Source organism: Calliphora vicina, chromosome 1 (assembly GCF_958450345.1).
Source record: "Calliphora vicina chromosome 1, idCalVici1.1, whole genome shotgun sequence".
Taxonomy (NCBI): Eukaryota; Metazoa; Arthropoda; class Insecta; order Diptera; family Calliphoridae; genus Calliphora; species Calliphora vicina.
The window spans coordinates 68,290,501-68,316,210 of NC_088780.1; the positions used below are offsets into that span (position 1 = coordinate 68,290,501).

General features: G+C 33.4%; 1 protein-coding gene across 2 annotated transcripts in view; it reads left to right on the plus strand.

Moving 5' to 3' along the window:
* Window positions 1-25,710, plus strand: part of ApepP (Aminopeptidase P) — a 230,382-nt gene that overhangs the window by 158,383 nt on the left and 46,289 nt on the right. For both annotated transcript variants that reach the window (XM_065514956.1, XM_065514957.1), the window contains one exon: window positions 10,547-10,724. In XM_065514956.1, coding sequence (XP_065371028.1) covers window positions 10,547-10,724 — 178 coding nt within the window. The remainder of the gene's footprint in view (window positions 1-10,546; window positions 10,725-25,710) is intronic.

The window sequence follows — 25,710 nt, forward strand, 5'->3', positions numbered from 1 at the left end:
ACATATTTTAAAAAATTTACTGAAATCAATAAGTAAGATCAAAAAAATACAATTATGTACCCATTTGTGGGTGCATATAAAATCGTATGTAATCACATTTACGTCGATATGATCGTTAATTTCGAAAAATCAAAAATCATTATAATTAAGAAACTGCATATTTTAAACCACATACATCAAATTTGTTCCTAATATATGAATATGTTTAGATTATAACTTTAATGTTTCTTGGATCATTTACTGAGAATAAATCATAAAGAATCTAATAAAAAATTTCAATAAGTTACGACTCACGTATTAAAGAAATTTATTATTTGTCATAAAATATACCAAATAAGGGTTAAGGTTTTTGTCTATACTGTAGCAATCTATTTTCACCACCAATAGAATTCAACTAATTGTGAATTGTTGAAAAACTCATTTTGAAAATAAAAATAATTTTTTAAACAGAAAAACAAACATTCTGCTATAGTCGAAGTTTTTAGCCTGCATGGCATCCAAACAGACACGTAAAATTCTTAAAATAATATCCCACTTTGATAAAATTTTTTTGTATAAATTGTTCTTGTTTTTCATAAATTTTTATTGTAATATTTACGAAGTGATGTGATTTTTTTTTAAATAATAATTGGCAAAATTAAATTTCCAACATATAAGCCTTATTTAAATATATACATTTTAAGCTCCGAAAATCAAAAATAAACAGTAATTAGTGGCACTCTAATGAACATACTTATGTGCGAATGTGCGACCAGCTTCGCTCTTTGCGTAAGCAAATAAAATTTGACGAAACTTGACGAAACTCTCTTAAGTACATTATAGTTTGTCAGATACGTTTTATGTATATGTATTCGAACAGTTGCTTAAGCTGACTTAAACTAGTGTATGCATATTATAGTTGGGCCTTTAGATTCTAAAGAACGAAATGTATGATTTAGAGTAGTGATGTTCATGCCTTACAACAATTGTTCAAAAAATTTACACACATTTATTATGCTCTTTTAAAGAGAATAACAAATGTCTCATTTTTTTAGAAATTCATTAAGCATTGTTGTTGGTTGGTTTTTGGACGAAGCATAGCAAACACACGCGTTTCAATTACAATTGAACACAAAACAACAATGTCAAAAATAAATCAAAAATTTGAGAGAATTTCTGCCGTATAATGTATATTCTTTCATTTCCTTAAAATTTAAATTACATTCATTTAATAAATTGGTTATATCTGGCAAAAATTCTAACTCTAAACATTCTTTATTTTGTTCTTATTTTAAGTGTTTGACTTATGTTTGCTGGGTAGCTCTCGCTCCAATACATCTTTATTTTTATTTTTGAACATCACTGATTTAGAGCATATACCGGCGCTAGTATTGTCCAGAATACGAAGATTTTCGTCAATTTACATGTACACAACACGATCGCAAACAATACTCACAACAATACTCAAACAATACTCCCAAAGAGCGTAAAAATACAAATATTTCATTCAGTTGTTAGACAACATTCAACAAAGCAGGTCTATGTCGCATGTTTGTTCTTTTTTAACTTTTTTTTATTTATTTCTCAGTACAAGAGCGTAGAAAAGTACAAATATTTCATTTTTGTTGTTTTCAGTACACTGAGAAGCAGCGATCACATGAATGATGAAATTATACAAAATAACAAACGAATTTTTAATTGAGGTTTATTTTAACATTACATGTTATTTCTCTCTGTGTAGTGTCACCTATACACATGCACATAGTAAATCCTCTCTATCCGCCGGTCTATGATTTAGAGCAGGGAAAGGCAAAACATGGGCGCCGCGTTTTTCATTTACTCTTCTCTTACGTACGTGTGCACACGCATTGTAGAGAAATAAACAACTTTTAATCAGTCTAGCTTGAGAACTCAAACAAGCAGGTTGTGTATCGTTTTTAATCGCACAATTTAAGAATCTGCGTTGCCAGTGAAAAAAAATATGTCCCAACATTTAAAGATGTATGATGAACAATATGAGATTTTTAATTGGGGAAAAGCGACGAAAGTTTACTGGCAACACCGATTCGTGGTGAGAGCGGAGAGAGTGTATAACTAATACAATCGTAAAATGCAATAGTATAGGTTGCCTTTCCCTGATTTAGAGTGTCGAAACTCTCGCAGTTGAGAAAGCGGGGCTGTGTTAAATTATATAGTACAGAGTATCAATAAATTAAAGCCTATTCACATACGATTTTTGACAACAGACATAGCTTTTAGGCTCTCATAAGAAATATTGTAAAAAAAAAATTTCAATTTAAATAACTGAAACAAATTTTCAAAAAATAATAAATTTTAAAACAAATACTGTTTAAAATTAGCTTTATGGTACGAAATTTAAGAAAATAGTAAAATTTATAGATTTAATATTGACTTTTCGGCTTTAGTGGTTAGGCTGACAAAGTACAACCAAAAGAAAGAAAATGTACCCAATGAGAATGTACAGGGTGTCCTCCGGGAAGGTATACTACTTTGTTTTGCCACCATTTTGGTAAATATCAGTCTTGACAGTTCATATTTGACAGTCGTGAAGTAGACACGTGGCAAATTTAAATGGTGATGTTGATTGGCCTCCACGGTCGCCTGATTTGACTGATCCGGACTTCTTTTTGTGGGGATATCTGAAAAGCAAGATTTATGCAAACAAATGCAGTCAAATCAGGCGACAGTGGATGATTACCAAAATAAAGTAGTATACCTTCCCGTCGGACACCCTGTACTTATTTCCTGTTTCTTATCGAACAATGAAACGATCCAACTTTTACTTTAAACGATCTAACTTGTGTTCTATTGTTCATTCGTTTATGATTAGATGAATAAACAATTAACACTTACTTCATATTTCAAAAAAAGGTCTCCTTTCATACTTACATCACTTCAGTTATATAAACAATAGAAAATTAAACTTTTATGTGTTAATCCAGTAAAAAATTGAGCTTATATCAAAGCACTTAAGAAAAAGAGCATTTTTAATGTACTTCGAAAAAGGCGCTTCTTAGTTGAATTATCAAATTTAAGCGAGAAAAGAAAAACTATAATGAAAACACTCACAAACCTGCTTCCAAGTGGTAAGCAACAAAAAACAAGTAAGAAAGTATGGTCGGTCAAGCCCGACCATATAATACCCTACACCAAGTAAATGAGTAAAAATATTTTTCTTTTAAAATATCAATAATTTATATTCGTGAGTGATTTTCGGAAGTGGGCCTTATATGGGAGCTATGACCAATTATGGACCGATCACCATGAAATTAGGTCGTGTGATTTATGTCTATATGAAAGTTATTTATATTGAATTTTGTGTATATACCAACATTTTTAAGTGATTTAAGCACGTTAAAGTGATTTTCGGAAGCGGGTCTATATGGGAGCTATGACTAATTATGGACCGATCGTAACAAAATTTTTTGACATGAATTTTGTATATATAAAACTTATTTGGAGCGAATTTTGTGTAGATACATAGATAAATTAAACATTTATGACCGATAAAGTCCAATTTTGAGGGGACATTTGTATGGGGGCTAGGTGAAATAATTGACCGAATTCAGCCAGTTTCAATAGGCTTGGTCCTTGGGTCAAAAAAATAATATGTACCTAATTTGATCGAAATATCTTCAAAATTGCGACCTGTACTCTGCGCACAAGGTTTACATGGACAGCCAGCCAACCAGACGGACATCGGCATGATGAATTCCATTTGTATTTATTTTATTCGGTTTTAATCATAGTTTTTATATCCTACACCACCATAGTGGGGAGGGTATAATGCGTTTGTGCAGATGTTTGTAACGCCCAAAAATATTGATCTAACACCCACCTTAAAGTATATCGATCGACTTAGAATTACTTTCCGAGTCGATTAAACTATGTCCGCCCGTCCGTCTGGCTGGTTGGCTGGCTGTCCATGGTCGCAATTTTGAAGATATTTCAATAAAATTTGGTACATGTAATTTTTCCGCCCCAAGGACCAAGCCTATTGAAACTGGCTGAAATCGGTCAATTATTTACCTAGCCCCCATACAAATGTCCTCTCGAAATTGGACTTTATCGGTCATAAATGTTTAATTTATGTATGTAACTACACAAATTTCGCTCCAAATAAGTTTTATATACACAAAATTCATGTCACCAAATTTTGTTACAATCGGTTCATAATTAGTCATAGCTCCCATATAGACCCGCTTCCGAAAATCACTTTAACGTGCATAAATCTCTTAAAAATGTTGGTATATACACAAAATTCAACATGAATAACTTTCATATAGACATAAATCACTCGACCTAATTTCATGGTGATCGGTCCATAATTGGTCATAGCTCCCATATAAGGCCCACTTCCGAAAATCACTCACGAATATAAATTATTGATATTTTAAAAGAAAAATGTTTTTGCTCATTTACTTGGTGTAGGGTATTATATGGTCGGGCTTGACCTCGTTTGGTCTATTTCTTCGATCCTTGACTCACCCATATACATACTATGCACAAACTCTATGTTGTTAGTTAGGTTCAATAATTATAATGAAAATTAACAAGATGTCCCATTCCTCTAATTGAAATCCACTTTTTATTTGTTTGTGTTTAATGATTTAGAATAAAAATTACCTACAAAATAATACTGATATGCTTTAATATTTATTTGTTTAGCTCATCTGGTTCACATAGCTTTTCCAGAGGCACACTCATTAACTATAAGAAGCTTTATCCATCTTAGGGATCCTCAATACACTTAGGATAAATATTTCTAAATTCATTAATTTAAAAAGTTTACAAAAATTACCAATTACAATTTTCTAAATTTTAAAAGAAAACATTTAAAAGTGATATTGCTTTGTAAAAAGAAATTTGAAAACACTGTTTTTTAAATATGAAAATAAACGAAGTGATTTAGTCAAAGGGTTTAGATTCCTGCTTTGTAGTCAATGGCGGCGCAACAATTTTTATAAAAAAAATAAATAAAAGTACACAATATAAAATAATGAAAAAATACTTTTGAAAAAGTACCAAATTATGTGTACTGAATGAAGTTTTTCCCTTTTTACACGTTTTTAATCGAATTTCAAATAGTGAGTTAGTTTTTGAAGGATTTTAGGATTGTCTGTTTTATTTTATAAGTTCGTTAATGTTAGATAATAAATGTCCTGTTTTTACCTAGTTTTTGGGACCTTTTTTGTCCTCAGTGAAGAAATAATTTTCAAAAAAGTACCTATTAATTATCATTAATACGTACTATTTGAAAATTTTTGAGAAAATACATTTTGATAAAAAAGTACCAAAAAAGAATACAATTTTTAGGCCTTAGGAATTCGAATTTCAAAAAAGTACCAAAAAGATTTCTAGTCTTTATTGATCTGAGCCAGATGCATTTAAAATAGTATTTCTATGTTTATTTATGTAGGAGATAAACATGTTAACAGAGGGTTCTACGGAGACTATTTTTACCTCATATGGCCACTTGAATTTCAAATTTCAAAAGAGTACAAGACACCTGTCGGCTCATTTTTTGATTAAAGGCGGAAGCATTTAAAATATTATTTCTATGTTTATTTGTTTTGGAGATATAGAGGTACAGGTTTTACCCGTTTTTGCCCATTTGTCCCCCTTAGCGACCGAATTTCCAAAAATCCCTTCTTAGTGAATCTACATGTTGTAAAAGCAATCCATTTCCCGAATTTGAAGTTTCTAGCTTTAGCGGTTTGGTCTGTGCGATGATGAATGAATCAGTCAGTCACGTTACTCTTATATATGTGGGGCATTTCACGTCAAGTGAACCAACTTTTGAAATCGATGTCTTCCGATCGCGATGAAACCAATGCACCAATGTTAGTTCTATTGGATAGTAATTCGGACACCATTTTTCAACAAGATCGGTCAAGAACTCTCTGAGTTATAGGAGGTCAAAATTTGACATTTTGGCCAAACAGGTGTTTTTTTTTATCCATATAACTTATTACCTATTGTTCTTAGCAAAATGTGTCCCAAATAGTTTAGATAGCTATTTATGCAATCTTTCGAAAAAAAAAATTAAAAAAATTTAATAAAATATTTTTGATTTTTTTTTTTAAATCAAAAATATTTTTGACTTTTTTTTTCAAAATGGGCCCTTTTTATTTTTTTTAAGAAAGCTTAGGTCTTTTCCTAAGCGACCTATATGGTCGCTTAGTGGGATGCGAGTGGGATATCTATCAAAAAAAATATTTTGTAATTCAAGATTTAAAATTTTTGAATTTTTTTGCAAAATCAAAAACTTTGTTGACTTTTTTTAAAAAAATGGACCCATTTTTTAATTTTTTTTTTTGCTCAGAAGAAAGCTTATGTGTTTTCCTTTAACACCCTTTTTGTCGCTTAGTGGGATGCGAGTGGGATATCTATAAAAAAAATGTTTTGTAACTCAAGACATACAATTTTTTGAAAAATCAAAAATCTTTTTGACTTTTTTTTCCAAAATGGACTCTTTTTTTATTAATTTTTTTTTTCTCAAAAGAAAGCTTAGGTCTTTTCCTTTAAAACCTTTTTGGTCGCTTAGTGGGATGCGAGTGGGATATCTATCAAAATAAATGTTTTGTAACTCAAGACAAAGGTTTTTAAATTTGCACTATTTTAATTTTTTTCATATTTGTGTGTAAACCTTAAAAATTAAACTTACGCAGAGAAACTAGACACATTAGCCTTTCCGATGGTATGTAACATACCCAACTAAAATTTCATAGCCTCGATACTGTAATACCCATAATATGTTAACCTCAGGAATAAAAATCACTTTTTTTCTATGGAAATGTTGAATAATTTAATTTTGTTATTTATTTGTAATAATAATTAATTTAATATATTATTATATAATAATAATAATAATAATAAAAAGATGAATAATTTAGTAAAGTTTAATCTTAATCACAATAGATCAATTTATATAATAACTATTTTTACACTTAATTTATGAAGTTTTTAAATTTTCAAATATCCATACTTTTATCCTCCTTATTTGTCACCTTTATTAGCTGCTTTTTTTTTGTCAATCCTTTCTTGGCGTTATTAGATTCAGCTACTGATTTCGCTGCTGGCTTCTTTTTTGGCTTTGGAAAGAAATCGCATTGAGTAGATGCAGAAAACTTTTTTAATTTGAGTCTTCCATCGACAAGCGGCATGAAAGCATGATATTGAGCAGTGCCATCGATTGTTACCGCAGCATCGAATCTGCTCTTTAGTGTTTTCAATGTTTCCTCATGATCCTCTTTGCTACTAAAAACTATTTTAGTTTCTTTACAATAATTCTTTGCCCAATGGAATAAAGCAGTCGCATCTAAGTTGCGATCTTGATGAGAGCACTGGAGGCTATACTTCGCTGCATTTCTTTTGAGGTTTGCTCCAATACCATCACATGCTCCTTTACCATGAGCAGTAGGATGAAAATGCCACTCAGCTGGCATTCCAAAATCTTTTTCATGAGCTGTAAGATTTGCGAAGCTACTTTTGTTTTTAAAATGTTGACGAGCTCCGTCCGAAACGTAGTATACCTTTTCTACTGTAAATCTTCTGGTACTCATAAACTGCAACGGTGTCATGTTTTAAATCGTCGGATATGATTGCCATACTTTTGTGTTCCAGGTTTTCTTCTTTCATGTAGTAAATAACTACTGTGAATATAGCTGCTTGGTCGTTATTGAAGTGGAATGCTTGTATGGAATCCTGAAGAACATATTTATAGTTCTCTGCGAAATCAAATGAAATAATGAATTCACCAGACTTCAAATGTGTTTTCAAGTCCTTGAAGAATGACCACTGCTCTTTGACTAAAAAGTCATGGGTTCTCAAATTTAGCAATCCTCTACACAGTTCTTCCACAAAATCATCCACATTTAAACTTATGGTTTTCAGTGTGCATCTTTCAGTCTGAAGTCAAGATTCAAATTTTAACTCCTCAATACATTCTCGATCAAAAGAGTTGATTAAATTTTCTTTGATGGATGTGGTTTCCGGGCAATTCGAACATTCACCTAAGTGGCAAGAAGTTGTAGCATTAGGGCACATAGTCAATTTAAGGCAATCGCGGTAATGGTGTAAATCTTCTGATGAATCATCTTTTAAGTAATTTAAGTTGATTTCCTTCAACATCAATTTAACATTTTCATGGTAAATACAAACACATACTGTGTGAGTTCCGCTGCTTCCTGCCAAAACGCAATGTTTTGGCCTCAGTTGTGTAAATTTTGTGAATCCAATTTTGACATCCTCGTATTCAGATTGAAATGTTGCGAATAATTCATTCAGGTTACAGAGAACCATTCTCTTCTGCATTTGAACTTTCTTGCCATCGATTCGTACAGACATCCAGTCTTTCATCCCTGGCATCAGGCGACTCATATCATCTCGCTGATAAAACTGAGTTATTAGAGATTTAGTATCGCACTCCAAAGTTTTTCCCTTCTTTTTGTTTGGGAGTGTGAGAATCCCATGCTCAACAACCAATTGTTTAGCAATTCTTGCTTTTCGTTGAGACGTTCCAAACTCAGTCATTGTTTTTGCAGAACTCCATGTTCTTGGAGCAAGCGTGAGAAGTTGAATTTTTTCAGCTTCACTCTGTGACGTTTTGTATTTCTCTTTTATTTGTTCAAGAACTTCTACTGCATCCTTATGGTATTGGTTTCGACACTCATTCGTTGAATTTGAAAAGTTAGAATAACCATCATCATCAACAGTTCTGTCTTCATTCTCGGAATTACTTATGTCTTCATCTGGAATAACTTCAACGCAAGGCTCATTACTATTCAAATTCGGTAATTCGTTCAACTTTCCGAGCTCTTTCCTGCATGATCCACAAATTTTCAATCGTTTTGACAGCGTAGGGAATTTTTTTAATAAGCCGTCGGAAATATTTCGCATATCTGATGATCTGTGCTTCATTTTGTTAAAGGGATTAAAACAAAAAGACGAATAAATTTCATTTTCAACCTTAGCCTTTTTAGAAGTCGTAGACATTTTGAATTTTGTAAGTATTTATGTAAATAACACACGTCTTAACTTTAACGCTGTTTCTAAAAAACTGATTTCCGTATGTCTTCAGAATGACAATAAATAGTTTTTTAAGATCATATAGGTAGTACGTTTTAATGAATGAGTCTAAAATCTTTTATTAGGGTCAAGAAGGGCTTACATACTAAAGTACCTAGTTTAACCAAATAATAATAAAAATAAACCACCATATAAATAACCTACCTGTCAACTTCTACCTCTCCACCCACTTCTTAAAGTCAAATGTCATAAAATAATAAATAAACTGGTACTTCGGAGAAGGACCATAAAATATTTCCACTTGATTCCAAAAATTTGTTTCTGGGGCACCTGATATTTTAACAATGAAAATCACGTGCGCTGAAAACTACCTCTAGGATTGACTAAAAAAGCCGCAAGATACAAAACTCAGACAAATTTTGGGGGTGGAAAATTAATAGCGGTCGGCCTCAACTAGGGGTGCAACTCCAGTGGCTATTATCGGTCAGTTGTTGTGGTTTTTATTTTTAAGGTTTTAGAAACACTTACACACAAATATGAAAAAAATCAATTTAAAAACATTTGTCTTGAGTTACAAAACATTTATTTTGATAGATATCCCACTCGCATCCCACTAAGCGACCAAAAAGGTTTTAAAGGAAAAGACCTAAGCTTTCTTTTGAGAAAAAAAATTAATAAAAAAAGAGTCCATTTTGGAAAAAAAAACTCAAAAAGCTTTTTGATTTTTCAAAAAAAAGTAAAAAATTGTATGTCTTGAGTTACAAAACATTTTTTTTATAGATATCCCACTCGCATCCCACTAAGCGACAAAAAGGGTGTTAAAGGAAAACACATAAGCTTTCTTCTGAGCAAAAAAAAAAAATTAAAAAATGGGTCCATTTTTTTAAAAAAAGTCAACAAAGTTTTTGATTTTGTAAAAAAATTCAAAAATTTTAAATCTTGAATTACAAAATATTTTTTTTGATAGATATCCCACTCGCATCCCACTAAGCGACCATATAGGTCGCTTAGGAAAAGACCTAAGCTTTCTTAAAAAAAATAAAAAGGGCCCATTTTGAAAAAAAAAGTCAAAAATATTTTTGATTTAAAAAAAAAATAAAAAATATTTTATTAAATTTTTTTAATTTTTTTTTTTCGAAAGATTGCATAAATAGCTATCTAAACTATTTGGGACACATTTTGCTAAGAACAATAGGTAATAAGTTATATGGATAAAAAAAACACCTGTTTGGCCAAAATGTCAAATTTTGACCTCCTATAACTCAGAGAGTTTTTGACCGATCTTGTTGAAAAATGGTGTCCGAATTACTATCCAATAGAACTAACATTGGTGCAAATTTCATCGCGATCGGAAGACATCGATTTCAAAAGTTGGTTCACTTGACGTGAAATGCCCCATATATATAGATTATAATTATGTCAATATTAACACTGATAAATTTTTTGCTAGAAATTTACAAATATTTTTTATTTCAATCTAATAAATTTATTTTTTCATTTCGTTTTTTCTTTATAGGGACAAGTTTTAGATACCTTAGCTCGGAAATCCCTGTGGGACATTGGACTAGATTATGGACATGGTACTGGGCATGGAGTTGGTCATTTCCTTAACGTTCATGAGGGACCAATGGGTGTAGGCATTCGCTTGATGCCCGACGATCCAGGTCTTCAGGAAAATATGATAATATCTAATGGTAATAACAATATTAGTTTAATTTAGAAGTGTAGTATACTAAAATACATTTCCAATCGGAGACCCATGGGTCCATTGTGATTCCCTTCAAGATTAAGTTAAGTAAAGTTAGTAATATTAAAGTAATTGAAAAAAGGAGGATGGGGCATCTCCCGTTCAGAGTAATAAATGTATTTAAACCAACAGGTTATGGGCTTCATGTCGCGGGTGTTTTAAATTTTTTAAAGTGTGTTTTTAAATCGTGAATCATATAAGATGGCAAATCTTCCTGTGGGATTTTCGATGGAGCGTTTAAGAGGACGCGAGAATTTCGATGTCTGAATGAGACAGGCTAAATCCCGGTGTGGTTGATGACGGCGATGTTATATCAAATGAATGTGCATTAGCTGAAATTACATTGATGGTAGATCCCTGCAACTATGGACTAATTGCCGCTGCAACAACTGCGAAAGAGGCCTGGGATGCGTTGTTGCGTGCTTACGAGGATAGTGGCCTCACACGAAAAGTGGTATTATTGAAGCAGTTGGTGAACATGAAACTACGAAATTATGGTTCTGTCCAGGAGTACGTCAACGAGTTGGTAATAACTGCGATGAAGGTGAAAAACGCAGGACTCAATATAGACGACGAACTCACAGCTTCATTAATGCTTGCCGGTTTGCCGGAAGATTTTAAAACACTTGTAATGGCCGTGGAAAACTCCAAGGAATCCTTGACTGTCGACATGTTGATAAACCTACTCCTACAAGATGCTAAATTCGACACACCAAGTGCAGAAAAGGAGGCCGCACTATACACCAAGAATCTAAATCCAAGGAAGAAAAAATCAATCCAGTGCTACAACTGTAAGGAGTTTGGACACATTTCTAAGAATTGCCCAAACAGAAACAACAACAAGGGTTACGGTAATCCTAACAGAAAAAATTAAAAAAGAGAAGTTTCATCAACGTTGATTGCAATCAGCATAAGCATGAATGTGTGTGCAGACACAAATGAGCGGTACAACGACAACAACAACAATATGCATTGGTATGTTGATAGTGGCGCTAGCAACCACATGATTAACAACAACAAGCATTTGTATAACGTACACAGCATAGAAGACAAGAAAGTCGTTGTTGCTAACAAAAGTGAATTGTACGTTGAATGCGCTGGCGACGCATTTTAAGTATTTTAAGTGAAAACAGAAAAAAGAAGTAACGGTTAAGAACGTTGAATATGTGCCGAATTTATGTGCAAATCTTCTTTCTGTAAGGCAAATGACTATGGACGGTATGACAGTTATTTTTGAAGGGGAAACTTGTCGTATATTGAACGAAGACAACACTCTTCTTACATCTGCTACAATTTACAATGAATTATACCGTATAGACAGTGAGGCACATTCAAAGGAAAGTAACGTTTTTGTTGCTAAGAAAGATCTTCGTTTATGGCACAGAAGAATGGGACACATTTGTGATAGCAATTTAATTGAAGTGAAGAAATCTTCTTTGCGTGTTCATTTTGAGAATGAAAACAACGAGCCTTGTGTGATCTGTGTTAAGGGTAAACAAACCAGAAGACCAATTAGGGAAGATGGAACAAGGGCCACAAAATTATTGGAACTGGTGCACTCCGATGTTGTTGGCCCACTTGATGTGAATTCTTTTTCTGGCGCTCGATTCCTGGTTACTTTTGTGGATGATTATTCCCGGAAATTGTTTGTGTACCCACTCAAGAGGAAATCTGATGTTTTCGACACATTTGTTTCTTTTAAGAAAATGGCTGAGTATCAGTGTTCAACGAAGATGAAAATTTTAAGAACCGACAATGGAGGCGAATATGTAAATGGAAATTTTCAAAGTTTTTTGAAAGACTGCGGTGTAATTCATCAAAAGACTTGCCCATATTCCCCGGAACAAAATGGTACAGCCGAGAGAATTAACAGAACCTTGATGGAACGAGTCCGATGTATGCTAATCGACAGCGGTTTAGACCATCGTTTTTGGGCCGAGGCTGCAAACACGGCCTGTTATTTAATTAATAGGGCGCCTTGCCGTGGTGAGAATAGAAGTCGCGAAGAAATTTGGCCTGGTCGGCGCCCTAACTTAAAATTTCTAAAAGTTTTTGGATGCCCTGCTCTTGTACACGTACCAAAGGAAAGACGACGTAAGTTGGAAAAGAAATCGACTGAATGCATCATGATGGGGTACAGTTCCGAAAGTAAAGCCTACAGATTGTTCAATCCCGATGACTATAATATAATTATAAGCCGTGATGTGTTCTTGGAAGGAAACAAGGTCAACATGGACGAGAAAAGTGAGAATGATGGTGGTCAATGGGCTACAAAATATTTCTGTTGTGGAGAATGTTCGTCGGTCTGATCGTATTGCCAACAAAACTCAAATATCGACAAATTTTTGTGCAATGCAGTATATTTTTGATGATCCAGGCACAGTGGAGGACGCAATGTCGTCAGACAACTCATGTAAATGGAATGCTGCAATGAAGGAGGAAATAGAATCATTAATGAACAACGAAACGTGGGTGCTAACCGACTTACCACCAGGTGACAGAGCTATAAAATTGAAGTGGTGTTCAAAACCAAAAGGGATGATCCTGCCAATCCCATACGATGGAAAGCGAGACTGGTATCTAAGGGCTTTTCACAACGTAAAGGAATCGATTATACGGAATTAGGAAGGACATGTATATACACCAAATGGACGCAGTGAGCGCTTATTTAAATGGTACGCTGAAGGAGACTGTTTATATACAACAACCTGAAATGTTCGACGATGGCTCCAAAAAGGTGTGCAAGCTGCAGAAGTCAATATATGGTCTGAAACAGTCAGGTCGTGTTTGGAACGAGACAATAAACAACGAAGTGCTTAAAATGGGTCTTGTGAGAGGTGAGGTCGACCCATGTGTGTACCACAAAGTAGGTGACGGTGAAATGTTGTATGTGGCTATTTATGTCGACGACGTCCTAATTTTCTCCAACAACCTAGGTGCGATAAAGTCACTGAAGTCAAAGCTAGCCAGCAGATTCGAAATGAAGGATATGGTAGAGGTATCGTTTGTGCTTGGCACGAAAATTACAAGAGGTAATAGCTTTATAAAAATAGATCAATACCGCTATATATGGGATGTCTTGCAACGTTTTGGAATGGCTGAATGTAACCCAACCACGACTCCAATAGACTACAATCAAAAGTTTTCTGCTAGTATGTCTCCAGAAGATGATGAGTCTAAGCGGAACATGTCAGAAGTACCATATATGCAGGCAATTGATTGCCTATTGTTTGCGGCCCAGATTACCCGACCCGATATTTGTTATGCGGTAAATTTCCTTAGTAGATTTGGGACTAATCCTAGCAGACCACACTGGGAAGCCGTAAAACGTGTAATGAGGTACTTGAAGGGTACAATCGACAAAGGCATTGTTTACAAAAAGCAAACGGAAGGCGAGATAAAAGGTTTCTGTGATGCAGACTGGGCCGCAGATGTTGACGACCGCAAATCTACAACCGGCTATGTTTTTGTGTACCAATCAGGCGCTATTTCGTGGTCAAAAAGGAAGCCGAATTTATGTCACTAACAGCTGCTATACAGGAATCAGTTTGGCTGAAACGTCTAGAAGCTGAACTCAACCCTGATGTCAATGAAACTATGTTGCTATATTGTGACAACAAGGGAGCCTTACATGTCGCCCTTAATAATAATTATTCACCAAGGACGAAACATGTGGACATAAAAGCTAAGTTCATACGCCAGAAAATAAGTTAAATTAATTTGAATTGAAATGTTAATTTTTTGTTTTTGATCTCTTATTTTATTAATTTAAAGAGTGCATGGGAAAATGTTTTATCTTGGAAATATTTCATTCAAGGAGAGTGTTAAGAATGATACACTGTATTTCTCCTACACTTTATTTTGCATACTTGTTATGCTACTCTATATATTACTCTGTTTTTGCAACTCTGTATATCTTTGAACTAAAGACTTTACATTGTAAGATCGTTTGCAGTTCAATAAATGTATTTAAACCAACAATGGTAGATGCTATTCCCAGGATGGTACCGAATTTATCGATGTATTACCAATTACATTACATGTAATGGGCAATTGAAAAATACCAATTACTAGCAATTAGTAATTGAAATTTTCCAATTACAAATCCAATTACATTTTGTAATTACACATAATTAGTAAAGTAATTGATAAAAAAGTAATTCTAATTACATAAATGGTAATTACATTAAAAATTATTTAGAAAAAAATAAATAAACAATAATACTCTGCTTCAAAATAACAAGCAAATTTTTGAACTTGTAAATCGACCTAGTGGGGTTGGAGGTCTAGGTGAGAACATACTAAAAACGTTTTCAAAGATTTTGAAACACCCTCAAAATTTTGGGTTATTCTGAAAAAACTGTTTTAGGTTAGGTCCTAGTACTTTTGTACCTAGAGGCACATAATTAAGCTTTCATAAAATGTATATTTTTTTCGTAATTTTTTAAATTCAATAATAGTTATTCTAATTTCTTTCTATATAAACCTTTTTTTTGCACAGTGTTTTTAAGACAATTGTATGTAGAAACAAAAGAGGCATTACTTGTTAAAGTCGGTTTATATTTGGAAAAGTTATTAATAAAGTTAGAAGTTACCTTGTACATTAAAAACTGTAAAAATATTTTTTTTTTGGTATAACTAGTTGTGTTTTATATTATTTTATAAAAATGTATTAATGAATGCACGACTTTTTAAAGCGTAATTAGTTTACTTTCCAAACCCTTTAGAAAATTTAAAGTGGGACAAAAACTGAAGAACATCACTGAAAATGTTTTTTTTATAATAACTTGTGAATTTGAGGGTGTGAAGCTAATTACTGCGAGTTATGTATTTGGAAGCCATTAATTTGACTAGTGGAAAAGAAAAGATATACATATTATATATCAACGTATAGGAAATTATGTCCTCTTTTCAAAAATGTACAAAAAAAATATGGGAATAAAAAATTATAGCTGATTTTTTTGAAAAATTTTAATTTTTAAAATGCCATAAAAGTTTTGTTTAATGAAATTTTAAACTTATATAGAAACTTTCGATCCAAATCCAAAAGTGAAAAAGATATTTGTGAATTGTTAATGACAATCCCACAATTCCCAAAAAAACTTATTGAAGGCACCAAGCTCGGGGCTATGAAATCCCTTTGCACAATAATGAAGAACATATTGGGACATACAAAACAGTTCTTAGTTTTTTGAAAGCAGTTATGCGATTTGAGAAAATGTTGTCTAAAGTTGAAATTTATTTAAAACAAGTAAGAGTGCTATATTCGGCTATGCCGAATCTTATATACCCTTCACCTTTGTTGTGGATGCATTATTATTTTTTATAATTAGTATATAGGTTGTATGTACATTGCCCACTTTCAGCGTACAGCATCCTAAATTTAGCAAGAACACAAAAAACAACAACAACGCCAAACGAAACAGAACACCAAAAGAAAAAACAAAAACAAAATACGCAAGGCAATGAAACCAACACACATCCAAACATACGTTTAATTGTATAAAAAACAACAACAACGCCAAAAGAAACAGAACACAAAAGAAAAACAAAATACGCAAAGCATGCACATTCAAACATAAGATTTGTTGATTTTTTGTCAAAAAAACCAACACACAACCAAACAAAAGTTTAGTTGTATAAAAAACAACAACAACGCCAAAAGAAACAAAACACAAAAAAAACAACATACGCAAAGCTTGCACATCCAACCATACGTTTTGTTGTTTTTTTGTCAAAAAAACCAACACACAACCAAACAAACGTTTAGTTGTATAAAAAACAACAACAACGCCAAAAGAAACAAAACACAAACAAAAAACAAAATACGCAAAGCTTGCACATCCAACCATACGTTTTGTTGCTGTTTTGTCAAAGCATGCAATACATTGTCTTTTTTGATGAAATTTTCAGAGGTTGTCTCGGATTTTTGCTCATATCTCCGTTATTTATGGACGGATTTTGCTGATTTTAAATAGCAAAATTCTCGAAAGTATGTCTGACAGAATTGTTGAAGATTTGGATCCCGGAGATATCTGGGGCCTTCAGAAAATTGATTTCAACAGACAGACAGACGGACATGGCTTAATCGACTCCGCTATCTATAAGGATCCAGAATATATATACTTTATAGGGTCGGAAATGAAAAATGTAGAAATTACAAACGGAATGACAAACTTATATATACCCTTCTCACGAAGCTGAAGGGTATAAAAATGGGATACTTCGGAAGGCTATGGACCACGCAATAATATGAATTTTGATATTATTTTGCTTTTATAATAATTCCCGAAATTTTGTCTTTCAGAAAAATATAAATACACTATGTATCTTTTTCTTATTATCTGTATAATTTAAAATTAATATAAGTACTTTTTTCGAAAAAAAAAATGGCGAGAAAACGAGAGGTTTTTAAACAATTCTTTCTTACTATTATTAATACATGTCTTGTTAATTCAAAAAAATTTCAAAAAATCGGGAAAGAATTAGATCCGTTTTTAGCAAAAAACCAGACCAAGGTAGGTAAATAAAATAAAATTTTACTTTTCAAATGCGAATAACTCGTAAACTATAAGAGATAATATAAGGCTATAGTAATGTTTTTTGTAGATATCCACCCCTATCAGCAATAACATGTGAAATTTTGTTCCCATGAAATATTCATTTCCCTCGAAGGGAAAATTGCTATCGGGAATATCACGATGAACTTTACATTCACAATAGTTAATTTTGTTCGTAACAGCTGTTTATTGTTTACAAAATTCCATCTAATAATTTCACAGCAAGGGGAATTTTTTCACGTGAACAAAGTTGATGAACGAAAAACGGAAAAGGGAAAATATTTCATGTGAAATATTGATTCGCGATAGGGGTGATCGTCTAGTAGATTCCACATCTTATATATAAATAGTCCACACGTTTTTTTGTGGTACACTTTTAAGTATGTTATTGGCCACCAATATTGATGAAACATATATGGTTTAAAAGGTGTTTTTCTCTAGATGTGCACAATATAAAAAGTCTCCATAAAAGTGGTAAAAAGCGTTTTAAAAGTGGTCGAATTTCGGCCACCAGGATCGCAAACAAAAATTTGGCATAATTTTTAATTTTTGATATACCCGAGGTGCCCTATTTTGGGTCATTGAGGCTCGGCCCCCTTGGTATAATAAGCCCAAATTCAAAACTTAAACTTATCAACACCTCCTCTATAGCCATGGGAAATTTTATTAAAATCGGGCTATTCGTTTAAAGTTACAGATTTATTTCCACTTTTTTTTTTCAGATCCCCCACTGTTAGTATGAAAAATTAACAAACAATTAAACAGCACATTACTTCTTTTTTAAAATATGTAAAATATGTAATATGTAAATTAAGAAAGTTCGGATTTTCATGCATTTATTATTGGAAAATATGCGTAAAAGAATCCAAATATGACATAAAAATATGCATCTATATTTTTGTGCAGAAACATAAAGGGTCCTCATGTAAACGCTTAAATGCCTCGCAAATTGTGCAATAGGTGCATTTTTACACTCTCGCAAATGAAATGTCAAATAATGTATGGAAATTCGTTTGCATAACTCCGATATGTTTACGCGACAATTAAGACTCGAAAACTTGAATTTATTGTGCATCTGATGAATCAGCAGCTTTTGTTTACTTTTATTTATAAGAAATAAAAATCAAATAAAATATAAATATTTTGTGCATGTGAAAAATGTGTATCTTTCGAACTAGAGTGTCCAAAAAACCGGCAAATTTGAAAAACCGGTTTCCGGTTTAAAAAAAACCGGTTAAACGGTTTAGGTTTTTGTCTTCAAAAAACCGGTTAACCGGTTTATATTCAATTTTTATTTAATATGAAAAAGTTCTCCTTAAATTTATTTTTATTTGTGTATGCTATTGGGAAATGTGTTATGAATTGTGTACTAAATCTTCGGAAATTTTGCATTTTTTAATTCTTAATAATCTATCTTTATGTAATTATTTTATATCTTTTACGAAATATTGCCAAAGAAAATATATTTCATTAAAACCGGTTAACCGTCTTACAAAAACCGGTTTGTAAAAAAACCGAAAAGTTAAAAAAACCGAAACCGGTGGAGTTTACAATGTTGAAAAAACCGGTTGACCGGTTTTCGGTTTCGGTTTTGGATACTCTATTTCGAACAGAATGATTGGATTGAATGGCATTGTGTATGGAAACATTAACCAACAGCTAGAACATAAACAAATTCTTACAAACTATGTACCATCGTTTGTTCCAAAGATTTAACTTTCATTCAACCAAGGCGAATTTACTACAGGTGACGTTAATAAGCCAGCTGACTATTTTTTGCTCGATATGTTTTTATACCCTTCAGCTTCGTGAGAAGGGTATATATAAGTTTGTCATTCCGTTTGTAATTTCTACATTTTTCATTTCCGACCCTATAAAGTATATATATTCTGGATCCTTATAGATAGCGGAGTCGATTAAGCCATGTCCGTCTGTCTGTCTGTCTGTCTGTCTGTCTGTCTGTCTGTCTGTCTGTCTGTCTGTCTGTCTGTCTGTCTGTCTGTCTGTCTGTCTGTCTGTCTGTCTGTCTGTCTGTCTGTCTGTCTGTCTGTCCGTCTGTCTGTCTGTTGAAATCAATTTTCTGAAGGCCCCAGATATCTCCGGGATCCAAATCTTCAACAATTCTGTCAGACATACTTTCGAGAATTTTGCTATTTAAAATCAGCAAAATCCGTCCATAAATAACGGAGATATGAGCAAAAATCCGAGACAACCTCTGAAAATTTCATCAAAAAACACAATGTATTGCATGCTTTGACAAAAAAACAACAAAACGTATGCTTGGGTGTGCAAGCTTTGTGTATTTGGTTTTTTTTTTGTTTTTTGTTTCTTTTGGCGTTGTTGTTGTTTTTTATACAACTAAACGTTTGTTTGGTTGTGTGTTGGTTTTTTTGACAAAAAAGCAACAAAACGTATGTTTTTGGATGTGCATGCTTTGCGTATTTTGTTTTTTTTTGTGTTTTGTTTCTTTTGGCGTTGTTGTTGTTTTTTATACAACTAAACTTTTGTTTGGTTGTGTGTTGGTTTTTTTGACAAAAAATCAACAAATCGTATGTTTGAATGTGCATGCTTTGCGTATTTTGTTTCTTTTGGCATTGTTGTTGTTTTTTATACAATTAAACGTATGTTTGGATGTGTGTTGGTTTCATTGCCTTGCGTATTTTGTTTTTTCTTTTGGTGTTTTGTTTCGTTTGGCGTTGTTGTTGTTTTTTGTGTTCTTGATAAATTTAGGATGCTGTACGCTGAAAGTGGGCAATGTACATACATATATACTAATTATAAAAAATAATAATGCATCCACAACAAAGGTGAAGGGTATATAAGATTCGGCATAGCCGAATATAGCACTCTTACTTGTTTCACTTCTATCTGTCAAAGTTTTTTGTTTCTTTTAATAAAAAATATAAAATAGTAGAAAAGTGAATAATTGATAATATAAAAGTGAATGGTGATTGAAAGTAAATTTCACGTATTTATTTATTTTCACCCCTGTTTTTGATTTTTGCAGTCTGCTGTTGTTTAGCAAATAATTTTACAAAAACAAAGTACAACATGTACTTTGTTTTTGTAAAGTTGTATTTGTTGTAGAATTGGGTATACCTGTAAATAAATTTGCCTTGCATTCAACATTTCTAGAATTTAAATTTATACAATTTGAAAAACTTTTTTTTAAAACATTTGTTGAATTTATTTTTATTTGACATTTTTATCAAATAGAGAGACATTTAATGTATAAACTTGCACAAAATAGAAAAGGCGGGTGTTCTTCCTTAATATTTTTTAAGGACCGTTTGCACTTAATTAAAAATCTTTAAGGTTTAGCAAACTTTTCAAAATGTTTTCGGAACTGAATTAAAAAAAATTTATTATTTCGCAAAAGTAAAAAATACAAAACCGATGGCTTTCAATATTAGTACAAGAGTAATTTAGAGTGCAGGTAAGCCGCCATCTCTTGGAGTACCTCAGCCTGTCCACTTCTTCGTGAGGCAATTCTGGCGGCAGCGCTAGAAGACTCTCTCCGAATAGTAGATGCGCTGGAGTTAACGCTTCGCCGTCGTTGGGATCGTTGCTGATGTGAGCGATCGGTCTGGAGTTCAGGACTGCCTCTATTTGAACCAGAACCGTTTGTAATTCCTCTACCGTCAACAGCACCTTGCCTACGGTTTTGGTTAGAAGTGTTTTGGCGGATTTGACGGTCGCTTCCCACAGACCGCCGAAATGTGGAGCTCGAGGAGGAATGAAGACAAAGTCTATCCCTTTGTTGGCAGCGTACGTTTTCATGGCGTCGGCATTGTTGGCCATTGCTTCTCTGAGCTGGAGCAGCTCTCGACTGGCACCGACAAAATTCGTTGCGTTGTCTCTGTATACGCGCTCTGGGAGCCCTCTCCTGCCGACGAACCTTTGAAGACAAAGAATAAAAGAATTTGAAGACAAATCAGTAACAAGTTCGATATGTACAGCTTTTGACGTAAAACACACAAATATAGCGATGTACATTTTAACAGGCGGACGGCCACGTATTTTAAGTGTTACATTAACTGGGCCGCAAAAATCTACACCACATACTTTAAATGGGCGTAGAGCTCTCACCCTATCGGCGGGCAAATTTCCCATTATTTGATTCATTAGTTTAGGTTTGTAGCGAAAACAATGAATACACTTGCGAACTACTCTTGAACATGCTTCTCTGGCATTTATCAGCCAAATTTTATCACGTAAAATGGCTACCAAGGCTTTCGCTCCAGCATGACAGTGTTCCAAATGCAAGTGTCGTAAATATAGGACCATAAAATATGAATTTTTAGGCATTAAAAGGGGAAATTTTGCATCGTGAGCAATTGGTGCATTTAGCAACCGCCCGCCTACTCTAAGTAGTGAAAAACTGCGGTATTCATCTTTGTATTGGTGGACAAAAGGATTTAATCGTTGCAAATTTGAAGGCAAAACTTGTGATTTGCTTAACTTTTTCAGCTCTTCGGCGTATTCTCTTTTTTGAATAAATTCAATTAGCTGGAGAAAAGTCCAATTAATCTCTTTCGCTGTAGGTATACCTATATTGCGGAATTGCTTTCCTCGAGCAATATCGAGAAAGCGAAAAACATACGAAAATACTCGAATCATTTTGTTGTATGATGAGTAACTTTCAATAATCTTCGCAATAGGATTAATTTCGTTTTCTTCTACAGCCAAAAACACATTAGTTTTCCTTGTTTCAAGTGACTTTTGTTCGGGAGTTAATTCGAAATGCTCATTTACTGGCCACATATTAGTCTCTTCGAGTAGAAACTTTGGGCCATTAAACCAAACAGAGTCAACTAATTCTTCAACATTACATCCTCTAGAAACAATATCGGCCGGATTTTCCTTAGTTGGAACATGACGCCATGTGGCCTGGCCCGATAGTTCTTGTATTTCTGAAACTCGATTTGATACGAATGTTGCCAGAGTAGAAGGATGAGTTTGAATCCAGTGCAACGTAATTTCTGAATCAGTCCAAAATGTAACGTTTTCCACTTTAAATAATATTGTATGCTTTATTTTGGACCATAACTTGCTTAGTAGATGCGCTGCGCATAGTTCAAGTCTTGGTAAAGACTTGGTCTTCAGAGGAGCAACTTTCGATTTAGCCGTTAGTAATCGGCAAGAAGTCTTACCAGAAGCTCTACTCCGGATATAAATGCAACAGCCATAAGCTCGCATAGAGGCATCAGAAAACCCATGAATTTGACATTCAGTATTTGATGAGGTCAAAACAAATCTAGGAATTTCTATTATGTCAATTTTCAATAAATTAGCTTTAAAATCTGTAAAAGAAGTATCAAGGCGCGTGGGAATAGACTCATCCCAATCTAGCTGCATTAGCCATAATTCTTGAAGAAGAATTTTTGCCTTGATAATCAAAGGGCACAAAAGTCCGAGCGGATCGAAAAGTCTTGCCGAAACTGACAAGATATTTCGTTTTGTTGCTTTCAAGTTTTGAAACAAATCATCCAAGTGGTATTTAAATACGTCACTCTTCGGAATCCAATAAGTGCCTAAAGTTTTAGTGAAATCCTGATTTATCTGTACTGATTTTTGAATTGTAATCGAGTCTTGATCATAACAATTTGAAAACCATTTAGTCAGATTAAAACCTGCCGATTGCAATATTTGTGTGACTTGGGACCTTATTATATTTAGATCTTCTATTGAGTCAGCACCAGTTAAAAGATTATCGACATAAAAGTCTCTCTTTATGACTTTAGAGCCAATTGGCAATGACTTTTCGAATAATTCGCTCACATAAGTAAGGCAACGTATTGCCAAGAATGGAGCTGATGATGTGCCATAAGTCACTGTATTTAATTTATAAATCTCAATATTTTGAGACTGATTTTCACGCCATAATATTAATTGATAATTTCTATCGGCCTCGTCAATTAAAACCTGACGGTACATTTTTTCAATGTCAGCCGTAATAGCGTATTTATGCATTCGAAAACGAAGAAGTGTTGAATACAACTCCTCTTGAATGGTAGGACCAATCATTAGTAGATCGTTAAGAGAAAGTTGTGTAGATGTTTTACAAGAGGCGTCGAAAACTACCCGAAGTTTTGTAGTAGAACTTTGCGGGCGTAATACACATTGATGTGGTATAAAATAATGAGAAACATCGGGTACTTTATTATCTGCAATAGACATGTGACCCAAATTAATGTACTCTTTCATGAATCTCTTTTGTTTGTGGTTCTTTTGACAGACGACGTTCTAACGATAAGAATCGTCTTCTAGCTGTTTCAAAAGATAGACCCAGTGTATTTGGATCTGCTTTAAAAGGTAGCGCCACTTTAAATCTGCCCGACGGCAATCGCTGAACAGATTTCGAAAAGCTTTTCTCACATTCCTGATGCTCAATTGATAGAACATTTGCCTCTCTAGGAATTTCTTCTAATTCCCAAAATCTACGAACTATTGAATCTAATGAATCTTCGTTTTCAGTTAGTGAACTTAAATGGCATACATTCTTATTAAAATGTTTTAATTCTTTATATTTTCCCGAAACTATCCATCCTAGAAGTGTTTTCTGGAGTGTTGGGATATTGGGATTCAGTTTAATTTGACCGACGCATAGTAATTCAAAGAAAATCTCAGCGCCGATCAACATATCAATTCTTTGCGGTTTATTAAAATATGGATCAGCGAATTCTATATTATCGGGCAAATTCCATCCAGCTGTTGAAATTATACGATCTGGTTGATAGTTGGAAATCGATCGAAGAATCCAAAATTCTGCAGAAAATTCATGGGAATTCATTCGAGATTTCACTGTAGCCTGAAGTTTATGTTTTGCAGACGAATTCGTTCTGCCAATACCAATAAGACTGAGATTTCTTTCTTGTTTTTGCAATTGTAATCGCTGAGATAGTTCTTCGGTTACAAAATTTATTTGTGAACCGGAATCCAAAAGAGCTCTAGCTAAAACATACTGACCAGATTTATTCTTGATCTGCACTAAAGCTGTTGCTAAAATTACATTATCTTTCGCCGAAGATGAATGATTTACAAAAGCTCTTGAAGTTGAAGCTACATTAGGATCAGAATTTGCAACATTCTCAGGTTGTGCATCATTTGCAGCATATTTATGTAATAATGTATGATGGGAACCACTACAAACTCTACATTTTGTTGATTTACATTTTGTCACCGTATGTCCTTTTTTCAAACAATTAATACAGGCGGGAACGCCTTTGACAAAGTCAAATCTCTGTTGCACCGGCACAGCAGAGAATGAAGGACAGTTCGATAAGTAATGCGCTGCTTTACAAAATAAGCATTTACCTACTGATTGTTGGTTATCAGTTTGACATGAAAAGGATGATTTCTTCTTTTTACTAAAACTTTCATTTTTTCTCGTAAAATTGGTATTCGGTTTTAATCTCGAACTTGAAGCTTCTTCAGCTGAAATATGTTGGTATCTTTTGTTCAAAGCTACCTCACAATCACTCCATAAGGGCAACTTTTCATAATCAAGTTGCTCTTCCCATTTGGATCTAGTGATTGGATCTACTTTAGTCATTACTAAGTGAATTATTATCGCATTAGTAATTGCCTTATCATCTCCGATTGATAAAAGTGAGCCATAAATGGCAGAAACTGTATCAATCATGCTCCTCAAGCAAGTTGCAGAAGGTTTAGACATTTCCGGTAAATCAAACAATTTAGTAATATTATCAAAGAATATTAAACATGGATTGTCATAAACTCTTTTTAAACTTTGTAGAGCCTTGGAGTAATTTTGTTCACTTATCTGATAAGCTTTCACAGTTCCCAGAGCTTCATCTGATAGGCACGAGATTAAATGATTAAATTTCTCAATTTCAGTTAAAGTTATATCACTATCTACCAAACTCTCGAATAAACTAATAAAATTCTTATATTCGGCATATTTACCGCTAAATTTAGGCAACTTCATACTTGGAAGTCGGCTATGATGACTTGAGAAACCAAGAGTAGTTTCAGCGATACTATGTTCTCTGGGAGTTAAATAACCCAAAAGCATACTTTTTGTGGAAACGCATACATTTTCTAAATCGGACCTTTCATCGTTCGAGGGATCTAAAATATCGATTTCAGTTTGAATGTCCATTGCATCTTCATCATATGAATTCAAAATTTCTAATCGACAATGTAATTCATTTTGATTAAACGAAATAGTTTTTTCCTTAATAGATCGCCGAATTCTCGAAACGTTATTCAAAATTTTATTTTTCTGTTGGTATAAACTCTCAAGACTAGTAGAACTTTTTTGATTTTTACCGCCTCCCATTTTGTAGTCGAGGTTTAAATAACTAACTTGCTAAGAAAAATAGGAAACCAAGTTTAAATTCTTTTTGA